This window comes from Strix uralensis, chromosome 17 (genome assembly GCF_047716275.1).
Source record: "Strix uralensis isolate ZFMK-TIS-50842 chromosome 17, bStrUra1, whole genome shotgun sequence".
NCBI classification, from domain to species: domain Eukaryota; kingdom Metazoa; phylum Chordata; class Aves; order Strigiformes; family Strigidae; genus Strix; species Strix uralensis.
Genome location: NC_133988.1, coordinates 8029050 through 8055641, shown reverse-complemented (window position 1 = coordinate 8055641; position 26592 = coordinate 8029050). Strand labels below are relative to the sequence as shown.

The 26592-nt window shown below is 47.4% G+C and overlaps 1 protein-coding gene across 4 annotated transcripts; it reads left to right on the top strand.

The window, feature by feature from the left end:
* The first annotated feature begins 144 nt into the window (after window positions 1–144).
* YDJC (YdjC chitooligosaccharide deacetylase homolog) lies at window positions 145–25717 on the top strand. 4 transcript variants are annotated; one of them, XM_074887096.1, is made up of 7 exons: window positions 145–440; window positions 3464–3685; window positions 11251–11423; window positions 19997–20156; window positions 20913–21012; window positions 21799–21976; window positions 24143–25717. In XM_074887096.1, exons 3-7 carry the CDS (start codon window positions 11266–11268, stop codon window positions 24465–24467), a joined length of 921 nt encoding a protein of 306 aa, XP_074743197.1. In that variant the 5' UTR covers window positions 145–440; window positions 3464–3685; window positions 11251–11265; the 3' UTR covers window positions 24468–25717. The 4 variants fall into 4 exon arrangements, with proteins under 4 accessions (XP_074743197.1, XP_074743199.1, XP_074743198.1 ...); XM_074887098.1 differs by lacking the exons at window positions 145–440; window positions 3464–3685 and adding an exon at window positions 10313–10421; XM_074887097.1 differs by lacking the exons at window positions 145–440; window positions 3464–3685 and adding an exon at window positions 10467–10643.
* The last annotated feature ends 875 nt before the right edge of the window (window positions 25718–26592 follow it).

The window sequence follows — 26592 nt, the reverse complement described above, 5'->3', positions numbered from 1 at the left end:
GGCCAATCCCGCCCGCCCTCTGCTCGGCCTCGCTCCCGCATTGGGCCACGGCTTGGTGACCTCAACGCCGGGAGCCTCTGAGCGGAGAAGCTCATTGGACAATGGGAAATGGGTGACCAATCAGAGCAGGCGGCGTGGCACCTCCCAGGGCAGGACGCGAAGGGGGACCGCGGCGCTTTTACCTCAGCGACGCCTCAGGCGGGTCCTGGGGATGGGTCGAGCCCGCGGACCCCGGGATAGGCCCGCATGGGCCCGCGCCGCCCCCACCCCTGGGTGCCTTCGCACCGGGCCCGGGGCATTGTCAGCCCCGGCTGCCGGGCGCTCCGGCAGGCGATAGCCCTGAGCGCCCCCGGGACAGCGCTGACAGGAATCCTTGTGCTTCTCTCACTGGGAGTTTGTTCTTGCTGAGAACTGGTGTATGTCGGAGGAGAGCAGCCCAGGTTCGTTACAGCAGCCCTCTCGTCTGACGTGTAGTCTGAGCTGTAAGAAAAATAGCGGCCAGGTCACTCTGTTGTTAAGGGCCTTGGGAGAAAACATGCTGCAAGTAGGACTGGTCTGTCAGTTATCAGTTATCATCAGAGCCAGAGAAGAGCAAATGTCTTCCCAGTGAGAGCAGGTCAGCCATAAACCAGCTCTAAGGTTACTAACCCAGGTGCAGGGGATGGCCTAGATAAAGCCTCAGGGAGTCAGAATTTTGCAGAAATAGGTCAATCAGCCCGTGCTGTTGCATTCAGGCCGCTTCTAGCTCAGAGCTGGCAGGTGGCACGTTCAGGTCTGCTCCTCCCTGCAGTTCTGGTTCTTAAGTTGTGTAAATATGTACCCATCTGGGGGACTTACAGACAAATGTAACAATGGTGAAAAACAAAGGAAATTCATGGTAGTGAACTGTCTTGCATGATAATACATCACTGGTCCAGTCATTTCTGGATTATATTAGAACTTCTGATGACAGGGCATAAATACAAAGAAGAACTAACAATGGTTGGTGTATCATTGTAGTGATCACATCTTTGCTTTTGGATCTGGAAGTTCACCTTCTGTGATTCAGTCTCTTTTGTGAAGTTCGTCTAACGGAAAGAGATTATTAAGCTCTATCCTGTATAAAAGCTGCATAAATTAACATATGTACTGTCCTTCATTGCATAGTTTTGCAGACTGAAGAACACACACCCACACCCCCCCGCCCCAAACGTCTCCTTTATCAATAGGAAGCAACCATGGGCAAAGGACACAGGAACTCCTACACAGTCCATTAGCTTTTGCCTCTGAAACAGCTCATTGGATTGACCCATATACCACATCACAGTCTGGTGTGAGTCTTGTGTAACAGTCCCAGGAATACAAAGTTAACAGAGCAAAAGCTTTTGACCTTCTTAGCAGCAAGGGAACAGGTAGAAGGGCACCTGCCTTGGGACTTAAGTCTTTGTAACAATGGTATTCTGCATGTGCAACAGCAATCAACTGAAACACTGCACTTTCTATTATAGGATGATTTAGAAAGCACATTAGTGTTGCTGGCTAGCAGAAACATCATAAGATGCTCAGCTGACTCTCTATCTCTTCCACCAGACCTGGATCTGCGAGGCTTTTTCCTACCCATGTGATACCACTCAATTGAACTATTAGTTTTCTTTATGCTGGCTTTGGCCCATTTCATATAGCTATACCTACATCTAAGAAAAATCTCTGACTTAAATGTTAGGCCTGCATTAAAACAAGCCTGAGTACTACTCAGTCACATACGTGCACATGTACACACACAGACACACTCAATGTGTTTTACTGAGGACTAAAACCTCATTTCCTTGTGCCGGAAGTATAAATGTTTGCTCACAGAAAAGCTAAAAAAGATCACCCATTGATAGTCAAATGCTGTATTTCTATGTCATTGTAAGAAGCCTTGCTGTTCTGACTAAGACAACAGCTCACATTTGCTGCTGTTGTTATAAATGGGGCAAAACCAGATGTCTGTGGCTGCCATTTTAGCCGTGGAAAATCAATCATATGGGGCTTTAGCTGGCACCTGTCTGTCTTTCTGGGAGGTCGTTCAGTCTCTGTGCGTTTAGTGCCATTTACATGGTGCTCCCTACAATGCTTTTCAGTCCTACTTTAGAAACATAATTGGGTTAGAACGGTTGCCAACATAGAACCCCATCAGTGCCAAACACCCGTGGCAATTAACAGCTACCTCATTGCTACAGGGCCCACTATTGTTTCCAGTAGACTACTGTAAGCTACAGGTAAAATTGCCTCAGAAATTATGTGACGGTGCACATTGGCAACAGAAACATCAGCTTTTTTGATAGGAATCTCATTATGATTCTTGTTTATGCACACAAAATAATTCAACAGTGCTGTAAAAGGGGAGAATGTAACTAGTATGCCTCTGCCTTCAATCACTTAACCCTGCAGTCCTTACGGACACTTGATTTTCAAGGATTTTGAAAAAGCCTACCATTTCCACTCAGATGCACCTGTAGCTATAACCTGTCCCTCCCTGAAAAACAGGTTTTAGCGGATTTGGCAGTGGCAAATGCTTTTAGCATACAGAAATGAGAAATCTGTGGTACAAGAAAATTTCAGAGGGCATATGCTGGCCCAAAGCAACATATTACAGAAAATTATTTTCCTCCTTTTTATATTGGCCTTTGTTAAACATGCTTTAAGCCTTCTGCTTGCTTTGCATGACAAAAGCAGTGACTGACAACTAAGGTAGCATAGCAGGCAACTCCTGGGCTTGATATACACCCCAAAAAGCGCTGGTGCATCTTAAGACAGCCCTTGATTTGTGGAGAACACTGCAGTAACGTCACCTGGATACTTTCTCAGACTGTCACTAACCTTAGGCAAAATAGACAGGGCACACTTCTGAAGATATTAGTGCCTGATACAAAAATAAGTTCATATGAGCTCTTCCACTGACTGTTCTCTGCATCTGGATCTTTCCCTGATATCAATAAGGATAAACTGTACTGAAATGAAAGGAGGAACAGTAGAGAATAAGGCCTGTAAACATTCCATGTTTTTTTCTGTCTCTTTTCACCCCACACTGATGAACTGATGGCTATAAACCTCACTTCAGATCAAACATTTGTATCCACTGGCATACCTTACAACAGAGCTCTTCTGTGACCCCTAAGCATAATACAAATAGTAAACACTAGTAATAACAATAAAATGTTGTTACCCAGGGAGAAATTGAAATGACAAAAAAGATGGCTTGCCAAAAATTTATAGAATTACAGTTTTTTATCACTCAGCCCAAGTTGTTTAAGGACTAGAGACCCAAAATCAGCTATTCAGATTTTTGCATTCAGTAGATATAATGTAAGATAAGCAGAGTAAGTAAATAAGCAGAAGACATTTGACAAAAAATTATTAATATATTAATATTTAAATGGAAGAATTTTTCATGTGGGGGAGAACAGTTGATGACTTTTTTATTGCTGTCTTCTGTTTCTAGTCTTTGAGGAAGAGAGGACTTCCTTGAAAGTTCTGCAGAGTCCTGGCGATCTGTGTCCGGTAACATTGTCAGCATCTCTCAGCTCCTCTCCTGACTGATGCTAGTCCTTCAAGGAGATGGGATCTCCCCTCAGAGCTCCAAAAGAATTATCGTGCATTTCCATTCAATCAGTTGATATTTTCCAGGTGCTTTCAGTGATGCTGGGAAGCGACAACAATCACTGTAAGTGATCTGCCAGATTAATTTACATGTGTAGTAACATTGCTGAGGAGTTCCCAATGTTCTCATTGATAACACGAGCTCTTTGGTAGAAGGAACTCTTTTGAGATGACAAGGAATACTAATGGTTCTACAGCTGTCTCTTCTTCCATGTCTGACAAAATAGGTGATTCTCCCTGGCTATCATTTGTACTACTAGATTTTTTAGAGGTTGTTGTTTGTCTTAAAAGTTCATCAGTAGCCTGCTTTAGTAAGTCTTCTACCTCTTGTGGTAGATTTTCAGGGAATTTTGGAGGTGGTAGTTCTGTCATCTCTGGAAGGAGTGATATTTTGGCTAATGGGTTCCTTGGTTAATTCTACTTTGCTGATACTCACCTTTTGTTTAGGTAAAATCTTTCTGTCCCTCACTTCTGATGTAAGCTTTTGACTTGCTTCAGCCATATTTGTGCTGATAGCCTTACACCATTGCCCTTCAGTTTTTTGAAGCCAAACATCATGTCAAGGTGTACCTTTGTAACAGGAACAAACATAAATCCAAGCCAATCTGAAAGTATTTTTTCACAGTAAATAAAAGTGTGTCTGACTGTATTTTCAACGGGAGACTCAACAATCTCCTCGTGACTTCTGAAAAACCTGTATCCTCCCAACTTTACTTTTTTTGCTTCCCCACTCCACCCCTTTAGGAAGCAGAGTGCTTAGAAGTAGAGAAAGTGCAAACTATTTCCAGCTGTCAAAAAAATAAATCAAAGACAATGATTAAAGATTTTATGCATTAATGCTTTATATGTAAAATGTAGCTTTTTTGGTTTTTTCTCCTTAACATGAGTACCTGCCCCTGATCTCTTTAATTCATTTTAATGGCTCCTGATCAACATTTGTCAAAATCAGATTCAGACTTAACCCTTGCTCATGCTTAGACAGTGTAAATTGAAACTGTGGAAGTTATTTTGAATTTGTAGATATGGATTGGAATTGTAGTTTTGATGACTAACTTTCTATTTCAGTCTGAGAATATAAAAATGCAATGTATGTTACATCATTTCAGGCAGCTTTTAAAATAATTCTGTGGTTCATGAGATTTGAAGAACTTCTAGATATCTGTCTGTCTCAATGGTAGGTAAATATTCATGTAATCATGAAAATTCCACTGAACATCTATGCATCTTTTATAAAATCTGCCCATTTCTGACCTCAGTAAACATGTTATTCTGCCTAGAGATAACTTGTTCTAGGTACCTTTATCATAAATACCAAGAAATGAGCTCCAGATAGTGTAACTTCCAGAGAGGGCAAACTGAAGTACTGAGTTTTGATGCAATCAAACAGTTAATGGAATCAGATAGCCTAGGTTAAGCTATTAATGTCCACAGCTGAATAATACCTATTTTGGACCCATCGTTTAGTAGACTAGTAGAAGGATTCCCTGTCCCAACTCTTTTGTGACCAGGCATCTTTGTATATTTAATAGACCTCAACATCAGGCAAAGAGGCATCTGGAATAGGAATGGGCAGGCTTTACATCATCTCAAACCCAGTCAGAAATCACAGATGCTGTAGCTTAGTTCATATTCAAATACTACTTTTTACTCCACATTAGACGCTCTGAAGGAAATGCAGCAGAGAGAAAATAACTCTCTGAAAAATGGGAAGGTGAATTAAAATTCACTGTCAATAAGCAATACATAGTCTCACTGAAGACCAGAGGCCTGCTATCTGCATCAGGAAGGATTTGAACTTGGTACTTTAATAGTACACCATAATTTAATGCAAGTGTCAATAATAAGGTCATGATGGCAAATTTTGCCTTTCACTTTCAGCCACCTTGCTAGCACCATGCACCTTGTCAGGTATTGACATTATTTTGTGCTGGTGTAAATTCAGGTGATTTCAGAAAAAGGAAGAGGGAAGGTGACTGGTATACTGCCTAGCTGGTCTTATGTGGCGTGCAGGGAAGCCTTTCGACTCTTAGCAGATGTACCCTAGAATTTGGGGATTTCAACCCTTTTTGATGCAAGATGGCGGAAGTTGTTATAAGGAACCGATTGCAAGTCACAAGTAAGGGGTCTAACCACAGGATTTTGGTGTGTTTATCCAACATTATACGATTAGTTTTGAGTCCATTTGGAGCAATGCTTTTTGCTGCTTTCATCTCAGGTAACAGCTCCTGTGCCCAGGGTTCAGAAGAGCTACCTCTGGGCAGAACCCACCTGCTACATCCTCACCCTACTGGGGATTTGGGCAACCGTCTAGCATTACTGCCATTGTGCACACCCATTTGCCCATAAACTGCTCTTTCTAGTCGCCTTCTAATCTGGGTGTCGTAGGAAGGGCTGGGAGCATAAAGCGCCCCTGCTTTGTCCCACAGCTGCACATCCTGCTCTGAGCTCAGGCCCAGCCCTCCTGGCAGACCCACGTTGGCAGGGAAGCCCGCAACAGTTCAAGGGGTGCTCAGCAGCTGGGTGGGAGGGGGAACGGGAACATGCTGCTCTCCTTCGGGCTTCTCTTTACCGTTCCTGCCAGCTATACGAGAAGAGAAAACCTCTCTCTCGCCACAAAATGGCGCCCACGTGCCTGGCTGCCTCCTACCCAGGCAGCACCGCGCCCGCCGCCGGGGCGGGACCAGGCGCTGCGCAGGCGCAACGGCCGCCCCCGCCGCGGGGCACGCCGGGAGCTGTAGTGCGGCGGGCGCGCGCCTTGCCCACAGCGGGGCCCGCCCCCGCACACCCGCCCTGGCCCCACACAGCACAGGACCTTCCTGGAGGACCGAGGTAACTCGCTTTTCTGTCTCACCCAAGGCTGGTCATGTCTGTGAATTTTAGGAAATGCGGGCACTTGCAGCCCAGCTTTCCTCATAGCTACATTTCTTCACTTCTGTCAGGTTCACTCAACTCGGATGCTGAAAATCACAGCTAACGAACACATGCTCCTCCAGCACTCTTGCATGTCGCCTACCTCAACCTCTGCAACAGCCCACGCATTTTCTTTTCCCTTCTGTGCTATACCTCACCGCAGTGCCCTCCATCTGCCCTGGCCAGGGCAGTTGGACCAGCCAGTTTTGCCCCTGGGCTACAGATTATGTTGGGGACTGCAGCTCCAGAGCCACATGCTGTATTGGCTTGTTGCAGGACCTCCACCTCTGCTGCAAAGGAGGTTGGAACTGGCCAAGGCATCCCACTGCTACTGAGAGGAGACTGAGATGGGCGCCAACAGTGTGAACACAAATGTCTTGTTTCTTCTGAAAACCAACCTCAGTAGAGGAATGAAAAGGCTTCAATTTAAGCATTTCTACAGAAGCCACTGAACTTCCAAGATTTTGTAAATAATTGTGGCTGGGGAAGAGAAGAAAATGTTATCATCCTTTAATTTAAAAAAAGGATTTTACTTTGTCTCATTCAAACATCTTTTACAATTCACACTTTCAGTAAAATTTCATGCAAGAAAAAGACAAATCAAGTCCTACTGTGCTACCATTGTAATCCCAAATGAACTAACTCACTGCAGCCAAGGGAACAAGAAAAAAAAAATACATTTTTTGTCAACAGACTGCTTGTTGGAAGCATTAATTGTTAGGAAGTGCTTTTGTGAAATACAGGAAACCTCTAAATCCACTACTTAATAACTCGAAGTTCAGGGAAAGAAATTCAAGCTTAAAACCAGTGAGGCATCTGAGGATGAAGAGAGCTTCTGCTGGCTTCCATGACTAAGATAAGGTACAGCTATGTTTTGTTTCACAGAATCATCTAGGTTGGAAAAGACCTTGAAGATCATCTAGTCCAACCATTGACCTAACAATGACAGTTCCCAACTACAACATATCCCTCAGCACTACGTCGACCCTTCAGTTAAGCTGGAAGATGTGACCTGTGCTTAGTACATGTCCTGGCTCATGCAGCTCCACCAGAAACACTGGCCAGTATTCTCATTCATGTCTTCATCGGAGAGGAGAGATTAGCCAGAGGAAGCCTGCCTTGCCTTTCAGCTCCAGGTTGAATTTGTAAGAGACCTTCCTCTGGACTATGTGGGGGTTGGCTGCAAGGGCTATTTTGTCAGCCAGCTGGCTGCAGAGGAAACATTGTGCTGGTATCTGAGGGGGATGCGGCACAGTGGCAAGATTTGTTTGCTGGGGAGTTTTTGCTTCCAGTCATGGGAAGGAGAGCTAGATAAACAGGAATAACATCAGAAAAGAAAAGCCTCCAGGAACTCTATTCAATATTTAAGAAGAATGTTACCTTAATAGCATTATACACATACTAAGGTTAAGAAGGCTGAGATGCCAAGCTTTGTCTCAGATTCTTATGTAATGCCTCTCACCTGTGCAGAGGTAAGCAGCATTGACACTACTAGAAAGAGGCAAGAAAACCCCAGAGTTTGCATTGGCAAAGGCAGGAGGTACTTGGTTTTGATTCATGACATTACTTCAGAGTTGTGCTGACTTCATCTGTTACAGTAATAGCTCTCATCAGTAAGTGAAGCCCTGGGGGAATGTGGGCAGGCTGTGAGGTTCATTTCCCAGAAGGGGAAGCAAGTAACCGTTGCACAAATACCCACTCTGAAATACCAAAGGCACTGGAAACCCTTACAGAGCATCAAAAACTTTTCTGTAACAGAGACATACAACTATTAAATGATGGAAATGCTCACAGGAATTGCTAGAATGAAGATTTAGCAAGATCTCTACAGCATGTTAGCATGATTTGTTTGGAATTTCATTCCAAATAATTTTTCGATGAGAAAGGAGTCACTAAGGGGGCAGAAGGCTGTCTCCAGCTCTCACCATGATTTCCTGTTGTCAGTGTTCAGTTACATGTCAGGGAGGAGTAAGCTCTCGAAAGTGACGCACAGCTGATGTTCACTCTGGATCCAGCAGAAATCTCCATGCTGCCCATTTCAGGGTCTATATGGAGAGCACAGCCTAGGAACCAAATTCTTGCATAAACAACATTGCCACCACCCATTCTTTTATTTTCTTCCTTCAAAGTATCAAAATACTCTCACAAACAATCTTCCAAATCTTAGCTGCCCCTCTAAGTGCCCTCAAGCAAACGGAAACGTTTTTTCTGCTGCAGAGCCATCTGAGGTGGGAGGCAGAGGCATTCCCCTCCCCAAGTTCTGTAGCAGTTTGCTATGTGGACTGCAATCGATGGGAGCCTAAAGATCAACAGGGCTGCAGCCTACCTTGATTCATTGGTTCCAAATCCCCCAAATGTGAGGGAACAGACATGGAGAACCACTGGCTACACAGGTGCTCATGCCCCCACACACAGATGTTTCACACCTCAGCTCCGGGCGTGAAAGTGGTGGAATCCCCTCCATTGAACTGTGCTGCTTTGTCTCCACAAACTAATGGTGCTTCCTTTGCTGAGAAGGACGGTCAGTCTCTGGTTAAGCCTGCACATCATCTCCTTGACTTTGAGGCTTGGGTATGCTGGCTGTCTTTTAGGAATTGAATTTGCAGAAAGGGGGAACACCTGGACACTCTGGTTTCTTCAGGCAAGGACTGCCCAGAACTGAGAATAGGGTTGTGGTTGCAATGAAGGAGCTAAGTTAGCCCAAATGACTTTACCTTAGCCATGAATTAAGCAGCAGGATGGTCACTCTATTCCCACAGAAACAACCCTTGAAGCCTTTTCCAGCCTGTTCCACCCCAGCTGCTCTTCCTAGCAGCCCGTGCTTGGCCTGACAGCTGTTTCTTCTCTTCCCCAGCTCTCTTACCTCCATGTCGGCACAGGTTCAGACATGGAAGTCCCCATCACCCATGCAAGGGTCCCAGTCCCAGCGTGATCCCCGCTTCCCGGGACAGGTTAACAGCAACCACCAAGACAGCTACCCTGAATCCATGGCCATGTTACCCTGGCACGTTCTGAACTATCAGTCTCTCCCTGTCCCAAACATGTTTGTTGCTTCTCCTGCAGCAGCAGGAGAGCAATAGCAGGAGTGGATGAGTATTTTGGGATAACATTACAGACTGAGAAGGGGTGTGTTCTATGTTGATAGAACTTCATCTTCTTCTTCCACAGGTGAAAAACAGGCTGATAGTGTCTCCCACTCAACATTTCTAAGCTACTCAGTGCTTTCATTTTCATTCTGGTAGGTCAAGAATAGCTTTCCTGCAGTAAGAAAAAGTAGCAGTTTGATGCCAGGACAAACAGGATTTTACATGCAGCCTGATGGAGAACTGGCTGACATCCAGCACAGAACGACAGCACCTTAGAAGCTGCCCTTCCTGGATCTCTCTTCTGTTCTCCCTGGCCAGCATCAAGAGCTGTGCAGACTTCCTGACCCGGGTTTACTGAACTGCAGCTGTAAACTCGCACCGAGCTCACACTGCCAGCAAACGGTGGTGGGGGGAAACCCAGCACGTGGCTCCTGCGGAGGTCACGGATCGAGGGCCTCTATATTCACGGCATTGTGGGGGTGATTCATTTTGCCCTGAAGCACCCAGGGAGCACCAGCCGAGCAGCTTATCCCACCTGCAGCTGCTGGCTCGAGTCTCACGGCGGGAGCCTGGAGCGGGACGGCCCCATCCTTGCGGCGGGAGCCTGGAGCGGCGGGGAAGGGCCCGGCCCGCGCACACCCCGCCGGGCCTCCCCACCGGGCCGGGCCGGGCCGGGCGGCGCTGCGAGTCGCGGCCGCCAGGGGCCGCCGGCGGGGCGGAGCGGAGCGGAGCGGCGCGGCCGCCCCGGTGCTCGCAGCACTGCGGAGGCGCCGGGCTCTGCGGCGGGGCCGCCGCTCGCCGCGGGTGAGCTCCCGGCTGGGGCTGCTCGGCAGCACCGGGGGATGGGGGGGCGGATGCGCGGCGGGGCGGCGCGGGCAGAGCTCCGCCGCCGGGGCCAGCATCCCCCCCCTCCCGGGGCTAGCATCCCCCCCGCCCCTCCTCGGGGCAGCGGCGACCGAGACCGCTGCGCCAACAGCCGCCCACAGCTAGGAGCGGCGCCGGGCACGGGAGCGGGCAGGAGCGGAGGTACGCACCGCCCCGGGGCTGGCGGGGCCCCTCTGCCCCCCCGCCGCAGCGGGAGGGCAGGGCCCGAGCCGCGCCGCCGGAGGCCGCTCCTCGCCGGTTCTCCCCGGGGACACGGGTCTGCCGCGCCACGGCCCGCACCCCCGGCCCCGTGCTGGATGGGGCCGGGGATCGGTGACAGCGAGGCGTCACGACCGCGGGGCCACCTCAGGTGCCACCTCACCGGGCACCGGGGGTGTGCAGCGGGGAAAGGAATTTGAACCCCTGACGCGCCCTCAGTCGATTAAATCAGCCCCCGAAGTCCCTGACCTGCACACCCCTCACCTGCAACAGTCCAAAGTGCAGGCGGGCCGGCCTTTGCCCCGCAGAGAAAGGCAGGCTCCGGCGCTCTCCGCAGGAGCGGGCAGGTACGGGGCGAGCCAGGCGGCCGCACGCAAATCCGGCTGCTGTGCGAGCTGCGAGACAGCGGCAGGCTGAGGTGGAGCAGGAGGAGTTAGCCAGGGGCTGAGTCACGACGGGGTTCGCCCCTGTTGAGCCCGTCTTTTCCTGTTTGCCCATCATCCGCAGACTGCTGATTGTTCCGATTTTCCCTCCTTTACTTTTTTGCTAGGGATGACCTCTAAGGATGCTTCAGGTGAAGCTAATAGTAACTGGAGATGACTTTGGCTATTGTCCTCGGAGAAACCAAGGCATCGTGGACTGTTTCCTGGCCGGTGCGGTATCTAACGTGTCCCTTCTAGTCAACGGAAGTGCTGCAGCAGATGCAGCCAAGCTGGCAAGGAGGTAAGCTACTTTCTTTAGCTCCCTTGTGGACAGCCTCCAAAGGCTATCCGCGGAAAGCTAAGCCTGTAAAATTTAGTATTTTGTAAGCCCCAGTATAAACACTGTATCACAGCCCAGGCTGGTATAAGTAAACTGAATTCCAGGCAGATTTACTAAGACTCTTCATAGTAAACCAAGTGACCTGCCAACCATACCCATGATGGCTCTTTCTCTAGTATTAGCCACTGTACTGCTAATTTCTTCCTCAGGAATAGAAAGGCACCCCTTTTTTTCCGCAGGATAGAAAGCCACTAACATAATTTGACTAGTAGAGTTTGGGTTCGTTGGACTTTCTCTTCCCACATCTTTTCTAAAAGATGCACCATCAGAATGAAAGTCCATGCTATATACCCAGACCAAGCTGCTACCCCTAAACTGTTAGAGCATAGAAGCACAAATCTTTAAATCTCATCTAATTTGATGCATTTCAGCTAGGCTGAACACAGGGTCAGCTAGGTTCATTGCAGAATCAGGGAAAGGTGTGATTCTGTGACAGCTAAATTATAAGTCTGGGCAGTGGAAACCTTTTTTTAAAAAGCACCTCAATATTTCAATTAATTCTAAGCTTGATAAATCCATTTGTAAAAACCTGCATACATAAAGAGATGGACAATGCCTTGTACCTACCACCTCTACTCCACAAACTTTTCAGAGGTTGCTGGCACAGTTAGCACCCTAGCAAATCAAGTGCTATGTGTTGTTTTCATGGACTTGCCCATCAAATCCTTTAATAGGAAGCATTACTTGCATTTAGAAGGTAAAACTCAGCTAATGCATCAGCTCCAGTGTGGGCAGGCACTTGAAAGCAGAAGTATGTCCTGATAAGAGAGAGCAGCAAGACTGAGAAACAATTTAGGAAAGCAGAAAAGGAAAGGAGCTGTACTGGTACTAGAAGAACTAAGACCTTATGCTTCAAATACAGCTGCTGCAGGGGACAGTTTCATGAGAGTCATGCTGTCCTTGTTCTCCTTGAACATCTTTCCCCATTTGGCTGTGATTTTAGGGGTACTTGGAAATTGCTTGTAGCTTCTTTGGTTTTGGGTGGCACAGAAAAGCCAGGGTGTGGCATTAGTGGCAAACTGTTCTTCTGTTAAAAGGTTAGAGATTACACACAAACATTGAGAGAACTGCCTCTGGGATGATAAGGGGAGAGGCAGAAGGACACAACACTCTTGAGATGCCTAAAATCCTATTAGTAAATGAAACAAAAGAAATGTAAAACACAGAGATAAAGCCTCCCCTTCTCTCAGACACAGAGGCACCGTGAAACCCTTTGAGTCCCAATGCTCTGGTAATGTTGTCAGCTATTTTAGCCATGGTCTTTAGCAGAGTTAAATATAGAATCCACCTGGCCTCATTTCCATAGCCAGAAAGTAGGCCATGTAATCAGAGGTTTAAAAAACATCTTTGAATCCAGGTCATAACACTTGTGCTGACAGCTGATACAGGTGTGAAAAGCCAGGTTGGAGGGCAGGTGACAGGAGAAGCTGCAACCTGCTGCTACAGTTTCATCTTTTGGGGGGGGAGTAGTTTTGAACTGTAAATGTGAATGAAATGGTTTTATATGTGTTTCTGAGAATATAAGCAGGGTGACTTTGGGAACATCTGTCAGTACTGAAGCTCAACAGCCCGGGTTCTGCAGTTCCTCATTTGTGTAACCCTCTGCAGCTGTATTCAGCCCTACTGTATTCAGCATGGGGGAGGCATTTCAGGTTTGGGGGAAAGGGTTGGTCGTGTTCTAATGCAAGCCCAGGTGCTGCTAGTACATGTGCACTTAACTGGCACCCGTGCATGTAAACAAACTCGTGTCACCCCTAAGATATTTGTTCTTCTATTGCAAAGGTTCATACAAACTTCTTTTTAGATACAGATAAGTCAGACTTACTAGAAATGTCATTGAGTCATCCTCATCTTGTGGTGCAAAAATGGGAAAGTATCCCAGTTGCTTGACTGCCTTACCACTGTCACTTGCTCTTCCCCCTGGTCGGTGTTGTCTCCCATCCCACTGTGAATATTGAGGCTTTGCAACATTTTGTGTTTTATGGGATTAAACCCTGCTCTGTTTTTTTCTCCCCATGTTTGTCTTCCCCCACAGACACCCAACTAAGCAAGTACTATATATATACAATACATATACACACGTGCATATAGGCTTAACTCCATAGCAGACATTTCAGCCTTGACCAGTGGTGTACGCAGGGAGACTGGATCTCTCACCAGCTGAGGGAAGAGGCGTGAAGCAAGTAGCTTCTTCTTTCCTGTGGTACTTTCCAGTGTTGTGGTATGTGGACTTTTGCACACATGGTGCCAGGATTGTCAGAGTGCTGGACTGTTTATATGGCTTGTGGAGATTATCTGGGTGGTTCTTAATTGTCTGTGACATAACCATGTCACTGCAGGTCTTGAGCTCTCTCTCCTCACCTGGTTTTCAGTTAATTGGACACAGGCAAGCTAATTAGTAACAAGACAACTTTTCTTGCAGGATAGTCCTTCTTAAGCACCTCATGCTGCCCTGCAATGTTAGGACTCAGCATCCTTCAGAAAGGAACACAGTTCTTCTGGTATTTCATTCTTCCCTTCATTTTCACAATAACTCTGTAGGCTTCTGGGTATACCATCTGTTGTCCTGTGTTTTGATTAGAAGCCTTGGCAGAAATGCAATAGTAGTCAGCAGATCTTTGTACCAGCTCTAATGCAAACTAATTGCAAAACAGCGGAACCAAGCAGTAAAGAATACACCTTCCTTTACATCTAGGTTCTGGATCTTGGGTTTTTCTCATTCACTGTCACAACTGGGCTAAAAGAAGGGACCCACTCACTTCAGGCAAAAGAGAAGTTTCAGCAGAGGCCTGATTCATCACCAAGTGACAAACCTATTGATAGCAACTGCTAGAGCAGTACATAACCAGAACAGCAGGCGGGAGAACAGACTTCCATTGTGGGTTGGTTTTTTTTTTTCAGTAACTCAAAACTTTTCTCTTTATGGGACATAGACTGACTGTGACTTCCTGGTTATCCATATAATATAATCTTGATTTTCTACTTAACAGGCTCCACCTTGAAGTCAGCTAGTCTTCCTGGTGATTATTCCAGAGCCTTTTCCAGAGATCGGAAGGGTTATTTTGTTACCTGAAATGAATAGGTCCCTTAATTTTTCCTTAGAAATAAGCAGAGAGAGACCTAAGATTGTTTGCTGCCATATTTTTCCCAACTTTTGTCAACCAGCTCAGTTGTGAGTATTAGGACCCTTTTCCAGATGATTATATCGAAATACTTGATGAAGAGTGACATATTTTTAGAACACAATCTCAGTCTTCCTGTTTTGTTTTTTCAGTTTAAATGCTGCACATCAGCTACACAAAAGCTGAAGCCCCCACAACATCTGGGTACATTTAACAGAAGAATCTAACAAAACCACATTTAATTGCTGTCTATGTTTTCACTTCCTTTCCCATCAACACTAATTGCAAAATGTGTGTATAAATTGTGACTTAATTCTGACCCTCCCAGTCAACATGTGACTAATCTAGAAATCTCTCCTGCTTTCTCATCACTGTTTTATCCGACTGTTAATCACATAGCAGACAGTTCCACTGCTGAACTGTATTTGGATTAGGGGTGGGGCCCAATCTGAGGCCTTAAACTAGAACCCCAGAACTTTACTGACAGCAGCACTTTTTGCTGATCAGGGATACAGGAGCTTCAGATACATTTTTGATAGAAAGATGTAATTAAAGAGAAAGTCACGTCCCTAAACTATGTTACAGTAACAGTTCTTAACACTGTAGAGGCTTTGGAGTGTTTCTTCCAGCAGAAATAAGTCCTTAGTGGTAATGGAGCAAGACAAGATGCTATTTGATGAAAGACAGTTAGATCTTACAGTTTGCTGAAAGGTAAAAGTGGGGGGAAAGAAAAAAAAGTATGCAAATGCCCACATGGAAAAACTAAGAAGTGTACTTTTTCACACAAAGCACAGCCTTGCTTTGTCTGGCTTCAGACACTTGGATGATTACTGAAGCAGGATGTCTAGATACAGATATTTACACGAGGCTCTTAATTGTGTCACACTTGAGCTGAAACCCGGTGAACCAGTAATGTCCGGGATAAGGATACAAACAGGATGTTGAAGGTGGGATCTGTTTGCCCATGGAGGAGCAGGGTAGGTGCCATGCTTGTGCCAGAGCACGCAGCCTTCAGCAAGACAACTGGGACTGTGCTCGGCAAAGCCCTTAATTCCCACAGCCACCGCAGCTGCTCCCAGGAACACAGGGGCTGCACAGGGACCATGCTGTGGCCAGGCAGGATGTGGGGCATGCATCCACCAAGCTCAGAAATGTGCAAAGCTGGGGGCATGTTAAAGAGTGACTCAGTATAGTAACGGTCTCCAGGGACCCTTGACTGCTCCGGATATGAATGAACAGGGATCGCAACCGCACAAAAGCTCACTGCCTCAGCAGAGACATTTGCTCAGAGCACTTGTGGCAAAAGAAGCAACTACTTGAAAAGGAAGCAGTTTAGTTGATTTTATTTCCTCTATTTGATAACTGGACTGGGCTTCTGACTCAGAAATCTTTCCAGACTGAATTCCTTGTTGCCCCTTGTAGCATTTGTTGTAAAGGGTATCTTCCTTTTTTCCCCTACCTCTACAGGGGATGCTGAGCAGAGAACCGCAGAGCCAGGCTGGCTTTAACAGCCAACTGTCAGTGGAAACAGGTCACTAATGGACTAACCTTAGTGACTGCAGAAGCTACCTCTTCTCAGCAAGCTCACAGACAGCCCAGCCTAATGCTCCTTCCACTGTAGGAGCACACATTTGTAGACACTGTCCTTTGGCTTTATCAGGAGTGAACTGAACCCTTGTGCTAAATCCTGCTTCACATCTGTGCTTTCTCCAGGGCAGTGGGACAGACTTGCAAACACCCAGATGCAGGCCTCTGCAGACAGATTGTGGAAGGGTCATTGCTGCTTAAAACAACTACCAAAATGAGTTGAGAGACACCAAGCAGATTCCTCAGCATCATTTTGTTTTGGCAACGTAGCTGTTACTGCAGTGCTTTTATCGCAGAAACTAAACTGTTGCTTGAAGCTCAATGCCAATCCTTTTATTTTGAATCTTGGGTGGAGCAACTGGCAGTTAGATGTGACTGGCAATGACCAGCAGGACTCACCCTGTCCCATCTATAAAGGACTTGGGCAGAGGAGCAGGTATGAGGTCAAACCCACACAGCTGAGCTCTGTTCCCAGTGAGGCATCACATGCTATATAAGCTGCTTGAGCTGCTGGCCTCTGCTGCAGTATTTCAGCCAGTAAAATTGCAGATACTTTACAGTCTTTGAAGAGATGTGGGCAATGATAAAGTATGTTTGTGTAGCAGAAACAATCATCTGATCTCTGAAAAAGGGGCCCTTCCAGGATATTCCCAGAGCTTGACTTTTCTTCCTGCCTTTTTTACAGTACAGCATGTTTTGGCATTGCTCTTTGGCTGCCGAAGCTACATTTTGGTGGTGAGAGGCACGCAGGAGCAAGAGTTAGTCCAGTGTGTGTAGCAGTTAGTGGGGAAAAAAGCCTGTTGGTTCAGTCTTAAAGCCAAAGCCTCTGGTCAGGACAGAGCCTGACCAGAGCCCTCTCACCTGAAGTACAGCCTAGCTAATTACTACCATGATTTAAGTTTTGCTCATGTTTTCATCTCATTGCACTTAGGACTTCAGATAGTCCTGACACTGCATGAGTGTTAGGAATGAACACTGGGCAGCAGGACATTTGGTGCTGAATAGGAGCATCATCTGGCTCATTGCATTCAGAGGAAACATGTATTTAGGTACAGGAGAATGTTAGCTAGCAGCCGAACCCTGCTGTGCCTGCTGCGCTGTCCTCCTTCCCATATCCTTACAGCCTTCCCAGCATGCCTGCTTCTGTGCATCTCCCACAGATGAATATCTCTGAATAAGTTTCTCACGTGCTGCATTTTGAGGTTTGGTTTCAGTCCCTGTATCCCAGAGCCGTTAAACACTAGCAGTTCCTCTTCAGATGCCCCAGCATGGACAGTCTGTCAAACCAGCCAGGACTAACTCTAAGAGAAAACTATTAAGATATTCAGCTGGTGTTAGCCAAAGCTCTGAAACACTCTCTAATGTTACAGTCAGAGTCTCCCCTTACAGCGAGAACAAGGCCGTCTCTCTCTGCACTTCCACATTCTGCACATTCCCCAGCGCTGGGGCTGGTTTCAGCTCAGGCGGAGGAGCGGCTCTAATGTTACGCAGCGCAGTGCTTGGCTCCGCGGTGTCCCACACCTGTCGGAGGGGTTTGCCTTTTCCTGGAAATAGCTTCCCTCGCAGCATTTGAGGCACGGCACAATTGGAGGTAGTTCATTCGATGCTCCTGGGAGACAACACTGAGAGGCTCAGCTGTTCATTTCTTGCCCTCCCACAACACATGAGAAGGAGAGCGCTCAACAAAAAAAAGTGTCTCCCATCTGCTGATTCATGGTAAGACATGAATCCTTTTTCTTGCAGATGGTAGTGGCTGTGGTACAAACAGCGCTATCAGCTGATGCAGTCAGAGCTTCCCAGAGACATGTTAAAGAATCTGGGGTGGGCTTCTAAAAAAAACCAAAACAGAACCACAGGCTCCCCCTCTGCCTTTGGGCTCATGCAGGGTACACAGCAGGTCACGGGGCAGAGGGGCAGCCCTCCTGCCACAGCACCCCTTCTCCACTGTAGCTGCCTCCTGCCCTGCCATCAGCTGCCCACTTAAGGGCCCCCCCTCCCAATGACAGCATCTTCCAGTGCCTGTGTTAGCAAGCAGTTAGTGTGCACATGTTGTGTGCTCAGGCCCCATGTATGAAACCAGATGAACATTTATCACCAATTATACAATCAGGCCCTGCTGCAGAGAAATCACCAAATCAGAAAAGCCAGAGAGGACCTTTCTTTCCAGAAGCAGTTTTCCTCCATTAAGAAAATGTTCAAGCTCCCTAATCACAGAGTGGACTGGAAAGACATGGACTCATTTTGTTTCACAGAGCTGTCCATACAACTTGACTCATAACATTTATGTCTTTGAGAAGCAGCAGTACCTAGCAACAGACTACACCATCCACCTGGAGCACAAGACATGGAGGAGCCAGGAAAAAAGACTTTCAGTGCTGCAAGGGCCAAAGCCTTAGGACCTGAAGGAGCTCAGTGACTCTGACGCGGGCCAATCCATCCACAACCCTTCTGTCTCCAGTAACGTGGTGCTTCACTAGTCAGCTTCAGGGCAGCAGACAGAAGGGGAAGATGCCTAAATGGAGATTACTTTCGTTATCCTCCTTGTGATACAAGGGATGTAACAGGGACAGACTAGGCCCAGTTTTAGCAGCTCCATGCAGAAGTTCCAGGAAGGATTTAAAGCATCACAGACTTGTTGCCTTGAAATTAACTCTGCCCCATGACTCAGACTGGGCAGCGCAGAAGGAACATTGCAGTGCTGTCATTTACTTACTGGGTCAGCCAGAGGCCAGGGGTTGTCTTGGAAAAAGTTTCAAAGCATCATTTTGGCCACTGATTCTGAGGACTTCCAGAAGTGCTAACGAAATTCAGCACAAATCTGAGCACTCACAGGTCCTGTTTTTATTGTAGCGGAATCCACAGCACAGACCAAGAAGGAAACACCAGCACTCTGCAAAGCCCCGTGGCTGAGAGGAGCTCTGCAGATACACTAGCTCCAGTTTGTTTGTTTGTTTTTTTTAATGTTGCAGAGCACAACTAGTTAATAAACTGTACCCTTGTGATTCCTTAGCAAGGCTCTACACTTCCACTGCCCACCTCCCTGCAGTAATGCTTCGTCTGTGCGGGAGAGATGCTACTTGGTACAGCTTAGCCTTGTCACTCAGCAAGGGATCATCTGCACCAGTAGACAGAAACTTGGCCACTGCGGGCAATTTCAGCTGCAGCCTCTTGGACCAGGAAACCCTTAAACTCAGACAGTGTTTACACTTGTAGCCTATGCTGTTGCCATAACAGCTGACTTGGGCACTGTTTATATATGGATTCTACTTAAGGGCAGCTTTAGAAGTTTAAGTAAAACTCAAATGTCTCATAAATGTAGCATCTTTAGTAGGGTGAACAACTCAAAGGAATACCTAGCAAGGGCTAATGAAGTGCTTTAGAAAAGGGTTGCAAGGTCCAGATTTTTCTGTTAGTAGTGACTGCAGGGCAGTTGCTAGTAGCATGCAGTTATAGCATTTAGTGCAGTTACAGAATTTAGCCCAAGATACCTCGTGGCTGCTCTCTCCACATGAGTCAGGGTGGGAACAGAGTTGGAGGAGTCTCACAGACTGGCCCTTGGCAGACTGCACAGGGCTGTTACTTGGAGATATTCTGCTCTGGTTAGTGTCGTTCTGCTTTCCTTTCTAGAAGAGCAGAGATACAAAGATTTACTCCAGTGAGTACACCACCACTTTTTAGCTCAGTCTAGATCTTTCACTGAAATCTCCCCCTTTGGCCACAGTAAGGGAGGTGCAAAGCTTAACAGATATTTCATTCCTGTTACAGACACAACATTCCAATAGGCCTGCATGCCAACCTCTCCGAGGGCTCTCCTGTATGTGAGGTGCTTAAGACAAACTCTTCTCTGCTCAACCAAGATGGATTCTTCCACGGGAAAATGGGATTCAGAACAGCCCTATCAAAAGGTCTCCTGAATATGTCAGAGGTAGGAGAAAGCCCCATACAACTGTGCAACTTGCTTTCCTGATACAGACCAGCCTGCACTTATGCCAGTGCATAACAGCTGCAGATCCTTCCCCGCTCCAGCTGTGAGTAAGCTTAGAGATGAATCTTTGCTGTGTTGCCTGGGCACCTGGAGCTGACTTTCTGGGTCCTGGGCCTAATTCTGCCAAAGGCTCTGCAGCCTTTGAGTACTCATTCCTCCCTGCTTCAGTGCCTGCACATGCTAACGTCCTGTTAACTACTTATCTGAGGGGGCAGAACTGGCATTGGAACAGATATTTACAGAGAACCTAGAGATCGGTGAAGGGAAAATTCCAGAGAAGTGCTTAGTAGGCAGTAGGCTTTTCATCACCTTGTGAGAGGCTTCCGTTCTCGAGAGAGATGGCTGGTTTTGCCCCATGAGCAAGGATGGATGTGTTCAGGGGATCAAAACTGTCTACGGAATACGAGCACCCATTTCCCCGTTCATTTTAAAGGGAAACGAGTATTCAAACATCCTATGCATTTTAGAAAATGCCAGTATCATCACCATCCATGTAAGCAGCACCATAAAGGACCCACGCCCAGGGGAGGCTCTGGGCACCCAGCAGCACTGCATGTCTGTTCACACATCACAGCACTCTGTGCCTCCCAGGGCCAGGTCCCGAGTAGCGGCCAGCGAGGCCTCCAGCAGCCCCCCCATGCTCTCCTGATCCCGGCCTGCTGACAGGTCTTGCTCTGACCCTCCTCTGCCACGCAGGTGAAGCAGGAGCTAAAGGCCCAGGTGGAGCTGTTCCGCGAGCTGACGGGTCACCTACCTCCTCACATGGACGGGCACCAGCACATCCACGTCCTCCCAGGTAAGAAGGGAGTCCTCTTCTTCCTGGCGCTGAGCAGGTGAGAGAGTCAGAGAGCTCAGAGGGGACTCGCTTCGCCACGGCTCCCTGTTTAGGCAATAAACCTGAGAATTCACCCCAGCATCCTAAATTCCATGCTGCTGCCCACAGTGATGGAGGCAGACCGGGGCCAGCAGCAGATTGGCCAGTTTAAACTGGAATGCTTGAGTTTGCAAAAGCTGGTAGCTCTTTCAGGGGCTACAAGAACACCACCCTGTCATGTTTCCAGACCAATCTCTGCAGGTCTCAGCATGCTTTACAGAGATGGACATGTATCTTTTGTCTCTGTTTTGCAAATAAGGTCATTGTGGTACAGAGTGAGCAAAAAGGGAGCAAAAAAAATCCAGATTTCCCCACTCCAGCGGTCTGGACAACATTGCTCTTAGCGATTTACCCTCACAACAAATCTGGCTGTGCAGGGACTTGATGAAGAACTTGTTCTGACAGTGCAGTCACCTCTGGTGCACTCTAGGACCAGAGTCACTAACCTAGCAGGGGCTGCTGGACTAAGTGCTCAGTGCTGAAGGGAAGACGAGGCACTTCTAGCAGATGTTGAGGGAGTAATGCTCCTGGTATAGAAGGGGACTCCAGGCCAGGTGAAGAAAACCATTTCAGCAGAAGATAAGACAAATGGGATTATATTTGCTTAAAACATGGAAAGGAAAGACATCTCTGTGCTAACAGCTTGCAGGGGACATGCTGAGCTGGTTATCTGATTCCTGACTACAGCGTCTCTGTTCTTCCTTACAGAGGTCAGGCACGTATTTGCAGAGGTGTTAGAGGAATATGGGATTAAGTACACACGAGTCCCAATAGAGCCAGGCCTTCATAACTGTGACTGGATTCCACAGTCCCTGATGGATTTTTATCTGGGAGTAGAAGAAGATTCTTTTAACACAGTCGATGTGTTTACAAGGCATGGAATAAGGTAAGACAGGCATTACTCACCCTTTCTGTAGTAAAGCTTTAAGATCTTATCAGTTCCTGATAGCATCTTTTCAGAATGGAACACCACCTTTCTCCTTCCACTTTGGGGCTTACAAGGAAGTTCAGGAGGAGTACAGAAGTGCTGGGGGCACTAGGGTTTAGTAAGAAGTTCTGTTTGAAGAGATGACTCACTTCCCACCTGAAAGGGATTGCTCTTTTCGGGGTGTGTTTTTCAGCCTTTCTAGTGAAGCTGCCTTAGCCTGGCAGCTGGGATGGGAGGAGGCTGAAGTGCTGCATCACCACTGGAATTTTAAAAGTACGATCGAGGGAAAGTTTTCAAGAAATAACTTTTCATCTCCCTGGAAGAGTGGAGAAAGGGTTTTAAGTAGCAGGAAAGAGACTAATTAGAAACAACTGTTTGTTCTTTCGGTGCCCCAGCAGGGGATCGCTGCTCTAAGCAAAGTCTTGCCAGTGACCTGCACCTCAGGGGCCAAACCCAAAAAGCTCAGCCCTTCCCCCAGTAATATATTTTTCCTAAAATCTCAGACAGTGTTTTATGGATTAAAGACATTTCATTTGACACCCTTGCAGTCACCTGTCCTTTGGGGCAGATTTTATTACTTCCTAAATCTACTGAAAAAATTCTTGGATTTTTTTGGTATCTGTTGTTCTGAACACTAGCAGCAGGCGGGCATTTCACCGTGCTCTTTCCCGCCGGAGCACACAGACTGTACTAGAACAGCCCATTTCTGAGGGAGAGACGGGCACAGCAACTCACAGAGCAGTTCATCAGGAGAGAGTAACCCTCCTTCCAGGGCTTTCACAACAAGGACGCTGCAGGGGAGCTTCGTGGCAGCCCCGCACGCTCCAGGGCTGCCCACGCTACCGAAGGGGCAGGGGTGGTGTCGGTTTACCTCCGAGAAGCCGCTGCTCCGGTGATCCACCTCTGCGGGGGCACAGGGAGGAACCTGTGGGGCCGTCCCCGGGACCTTCGCGTTTACACCCACTGCCACACCAGGCCTGCAGCTGCAGCCGCTGCTGCTCGGACACACACCACACTCCACCTCATCCCCTGGCATCAGGGGAGGCGAGGAGGGACAGACTGTTACAAAAGAAATGTGTAACACGGGGAAACCCAGGAAAACGAGAAGAGTGGGGTCAGCTGAAGTCACAGGGAACCCAACTCTGCAACTCAATTTCAGCATCTGTGCAAAGAGGTACCACGCTGAGCCCCACGAGTTAATTTATAACATGGGAGAGTGCAAGACTGTGCTTACTGCATAGCAACAAGGCAAGCTGAGTCAGTTGTTAAAAAAAGTAAAAACTTCTTTTTCTAAGTAAGTCCTACAAACTCTTCTCAAGAAGAGCTGAGTGTTCAGCTGGGCTCCTCCTTGATCACGCAAGTCAAGACTCCAGCCTTGGTTTCTTCCAAGAACTTTCTCATTCTGCCCTTGCATACACTTGCACAGCCCTCCTGGGCTTGTACGTTGCCACGCTGGAAGAATTGAGGTTTGTAGCCAGACTTGAACAAAGAATTGTGTTGAAGCTACATAGGAAACAGCCTCTAGCTGGTGTCCTCTTCACTGCCTCATCTTTGGTCCAGTGTTTTGTCTTTATTATGGCTCTTTGATACATTCTAGCAGAATGCTTTGTTAGCAGGGGTTTCCATTTTATTTCAGTCACTTTTTGTGTTTCCAAATAGCCGAGGGTCATTATCTAGAGATGGTTATTATTCAGGGTTTAATTAGCCTAGCAATAGTAAGTTGTTTTGACAGGTGGCATTTCTCGGTTTAGCTCTGCTCTTCCTTTTTGTGCCAACAAAATGCACCTGCAAGCTCACAGATGCTGAACAACCCTTGTGCTGTGACACAGCACACGTAGATACAGTAACAGCAGCAGTGCTGGTACTGGGGCTTTGCGGGGGCTTTCTGTCAGGCTGAAGGACAGCTGCTTGAAATAGTATCCTGGTTTCAACAAGGAAAGAAAGAGCATTGCCAGCTTGTAGTTCTGGTTTTACTTTTGTTTATAGTTAAAAGCTTTAAAATCCACCCTCACCTTTCTATCTTAAGTTTTAGGTAAATTTTGATTCCTGATCCACTGGACCTAACACGCTCTTTTCTAACCACCTCGTTAGCATTAATATCAGTGTTCCCTCCTCCGGCTGCAGGTGGCCAGACATTTACATAGGTCTGAGCACCATGGGCAAGAACATGTCCGTCAGTAACATCTGGAGCGCCATCGACGCTGCCATCGCGCAGCTCGCCAGCAAGGAGCCCTCACCCCCGACGCCGCAGCGCGGGACGGTAACGATTGAACTGATGGTGCACCCAGGGTACCCCAGCATCCCGCCTGTCGGCGGCTGTGGGGAAGGACCAGACGATTTCTCTCAGTCCTGGGAGCGCCTCCATGAACTCCAGACATTAATTAAGCCAGAGCTGCAGAGCCAATACAAAACCAGGAACATTCAGCTTTGTTCGTTCAAAGATCTTTAAGTAAACAAGCGTATGTACGTACATTTATCCTACTCTGAAGACAGGCAGTTGCTAACGTCCCGAGAAACCAGACCGCTGTTATCAGTGCGACACCCCTGGTACAGCTCAGAGGGGCCAGGAACAGCCTGGGGGCGGTGTCAGGATGTTCATGGACGAGCAACACACTGTGAGCAGCTACAGGCTGTGCCCCAGAGCCCCGAGTGGCAGTTTTTAGGCCACAGCATCTGCTCTGAACACGACAAACCTCTTCTGTGTCACCCCCTCGCACACCATTCCGGTGCAGCACAGCAGCTGAGGGCCGGCCCTCCTCCCAGGGCTCAGCTCCTGCCAACACGATGGCGAGCAGCACGAAGACACACTTTGCTGCGAGACTGAGGAGCACAGGGGCGCCCCGAGGGTTCTGATCATTTCTCTTTTTGGACTTGACTGCAAAAACCCACGCTGGCGAGCAAGTGCTGCTTTGGAGCAACTGCTCGGTGTAGGCTGCCCGTGGGAGGCCTGGCAACCTTCTGCACGTGGTTTTCTGAAAGCACTCGGTCGCGGTCCCTTCCCCTGCGCTCGTACCTGCCCATCGGTGGCAGGGGCACAGGGGCACGTTACCCGCAGAGCGTTTCTCTGCTTGGAGCAGTCGGGTCGCGGGTTGAGCGCGGTGGGCTCTGCTGCCGTATTCCACCTATCGCTCAGCCAGAGGCAGTCACGGCTCTTCCTACTGACGCTGCCTCTTGGCATTGAGCCACCATAGCAAAGTAACATCAGACACAGCCCTTTCAGAGAGGCTTTTCTTTTTTTTTTTTTGTTTTTTTTGGATGACTTTGCAAGAACAGCAACTGTTGGCCCATCTGCTATTTCAGGAACTGCTGCGTATGAGAGCTCACCAGCAACTGTTCCTGCGCTGCCCACTGCTGCTCACAAAAAACGCGTGGGACGGCTGTGTACCAACTCTGCGCAAGTTTCAAGTGCACAAGGTCCTTGTATTTGTCCATTTTTATTCCTGTCATCAATGCATTCAAACTTCCAACAAGCCCTGGTAACACTAGGATACGTTTAACTGCGTTCTTAACTGTAGCCCTGTCACATATAACTTTCACATGGGAAAAAATATTTTTGATTAATTGTGCTAATTTTCTGTGCAAAAGCGCTCTGTTTAATGTAATCATTTTTGGTTAATAATTTTTTAAAAATATTAAACATTTCAGTATGATCATCATCCTTTTAAGTGAAAAATAAACTCAGGCCTTTTTCTACTGTAATGCTTCAGGAGAGTTTTGGTTTCAGTGAGAGCTGGAGAGCAAAGGAACCCACTCACCTGCCTGCTCCTCCTGCGGCTGCCCGCGGGCGCTGAAAGGGCGGCTCTTCCTATCGTTAACGGGAACCGTCTGACCTTCCCTGTAAAACAGCTGAGGAAGTTTTTGTTCTGTACAAATATGAAAACCAACATCAAGGGTGCTTTAGAAAACATTTTTCCAGGTTCCTTCCTAAATTACTGTCACAGAATTAATTTGATGTTTCTAAAAGTCCCCACCCAGCGTACTGGGGAAGCGCTGCGCCCCCCGGCCGAGTGAGACAGGAGCAGGCAGGGGTCACCGGCTGCAACAACTCGGTTTCTGAAGCTCGTCCCAGCGGTATTTGGCGGCAAAGTTCCTGCTGTGTGATAACAGAGAATAAAAACCCCGAGACACTAGACCTGCAGGAAGCGGCTGCAGTTCCAGAGCACAGTGAGACCCGTGAGTGCCATCTAGTGACCGATGATATTTTATTCACATGCAGGGATAAGCCTGACAGCAACACCAGTTACTTAATACCAGATCTCAGCATTTTATGTAACGTGACCATATATGAATGGATATTTTTTACCCTTATTTTTAACGTTTAAATTGCTCCATATTCTAACCGATGAATTTGCTCTGGTCACACCCATCGGGGCGTTACACACCTGCTGACAGTTGTCTGCGTTTTCTGCCGGCTGAACGCTGGAAACATGACAGCAGTTCTACCCGAGTTCTGTATTGAAGAAAAAATATATTTTGCAAATTCTGTATTTTTAAATGAACAGCCTTAAACCCCAAATTTTCTTTTAAATGCAAGAGAGTTCTAAGTGAAGAAATTAGTAAAGAATTTCCAAAAG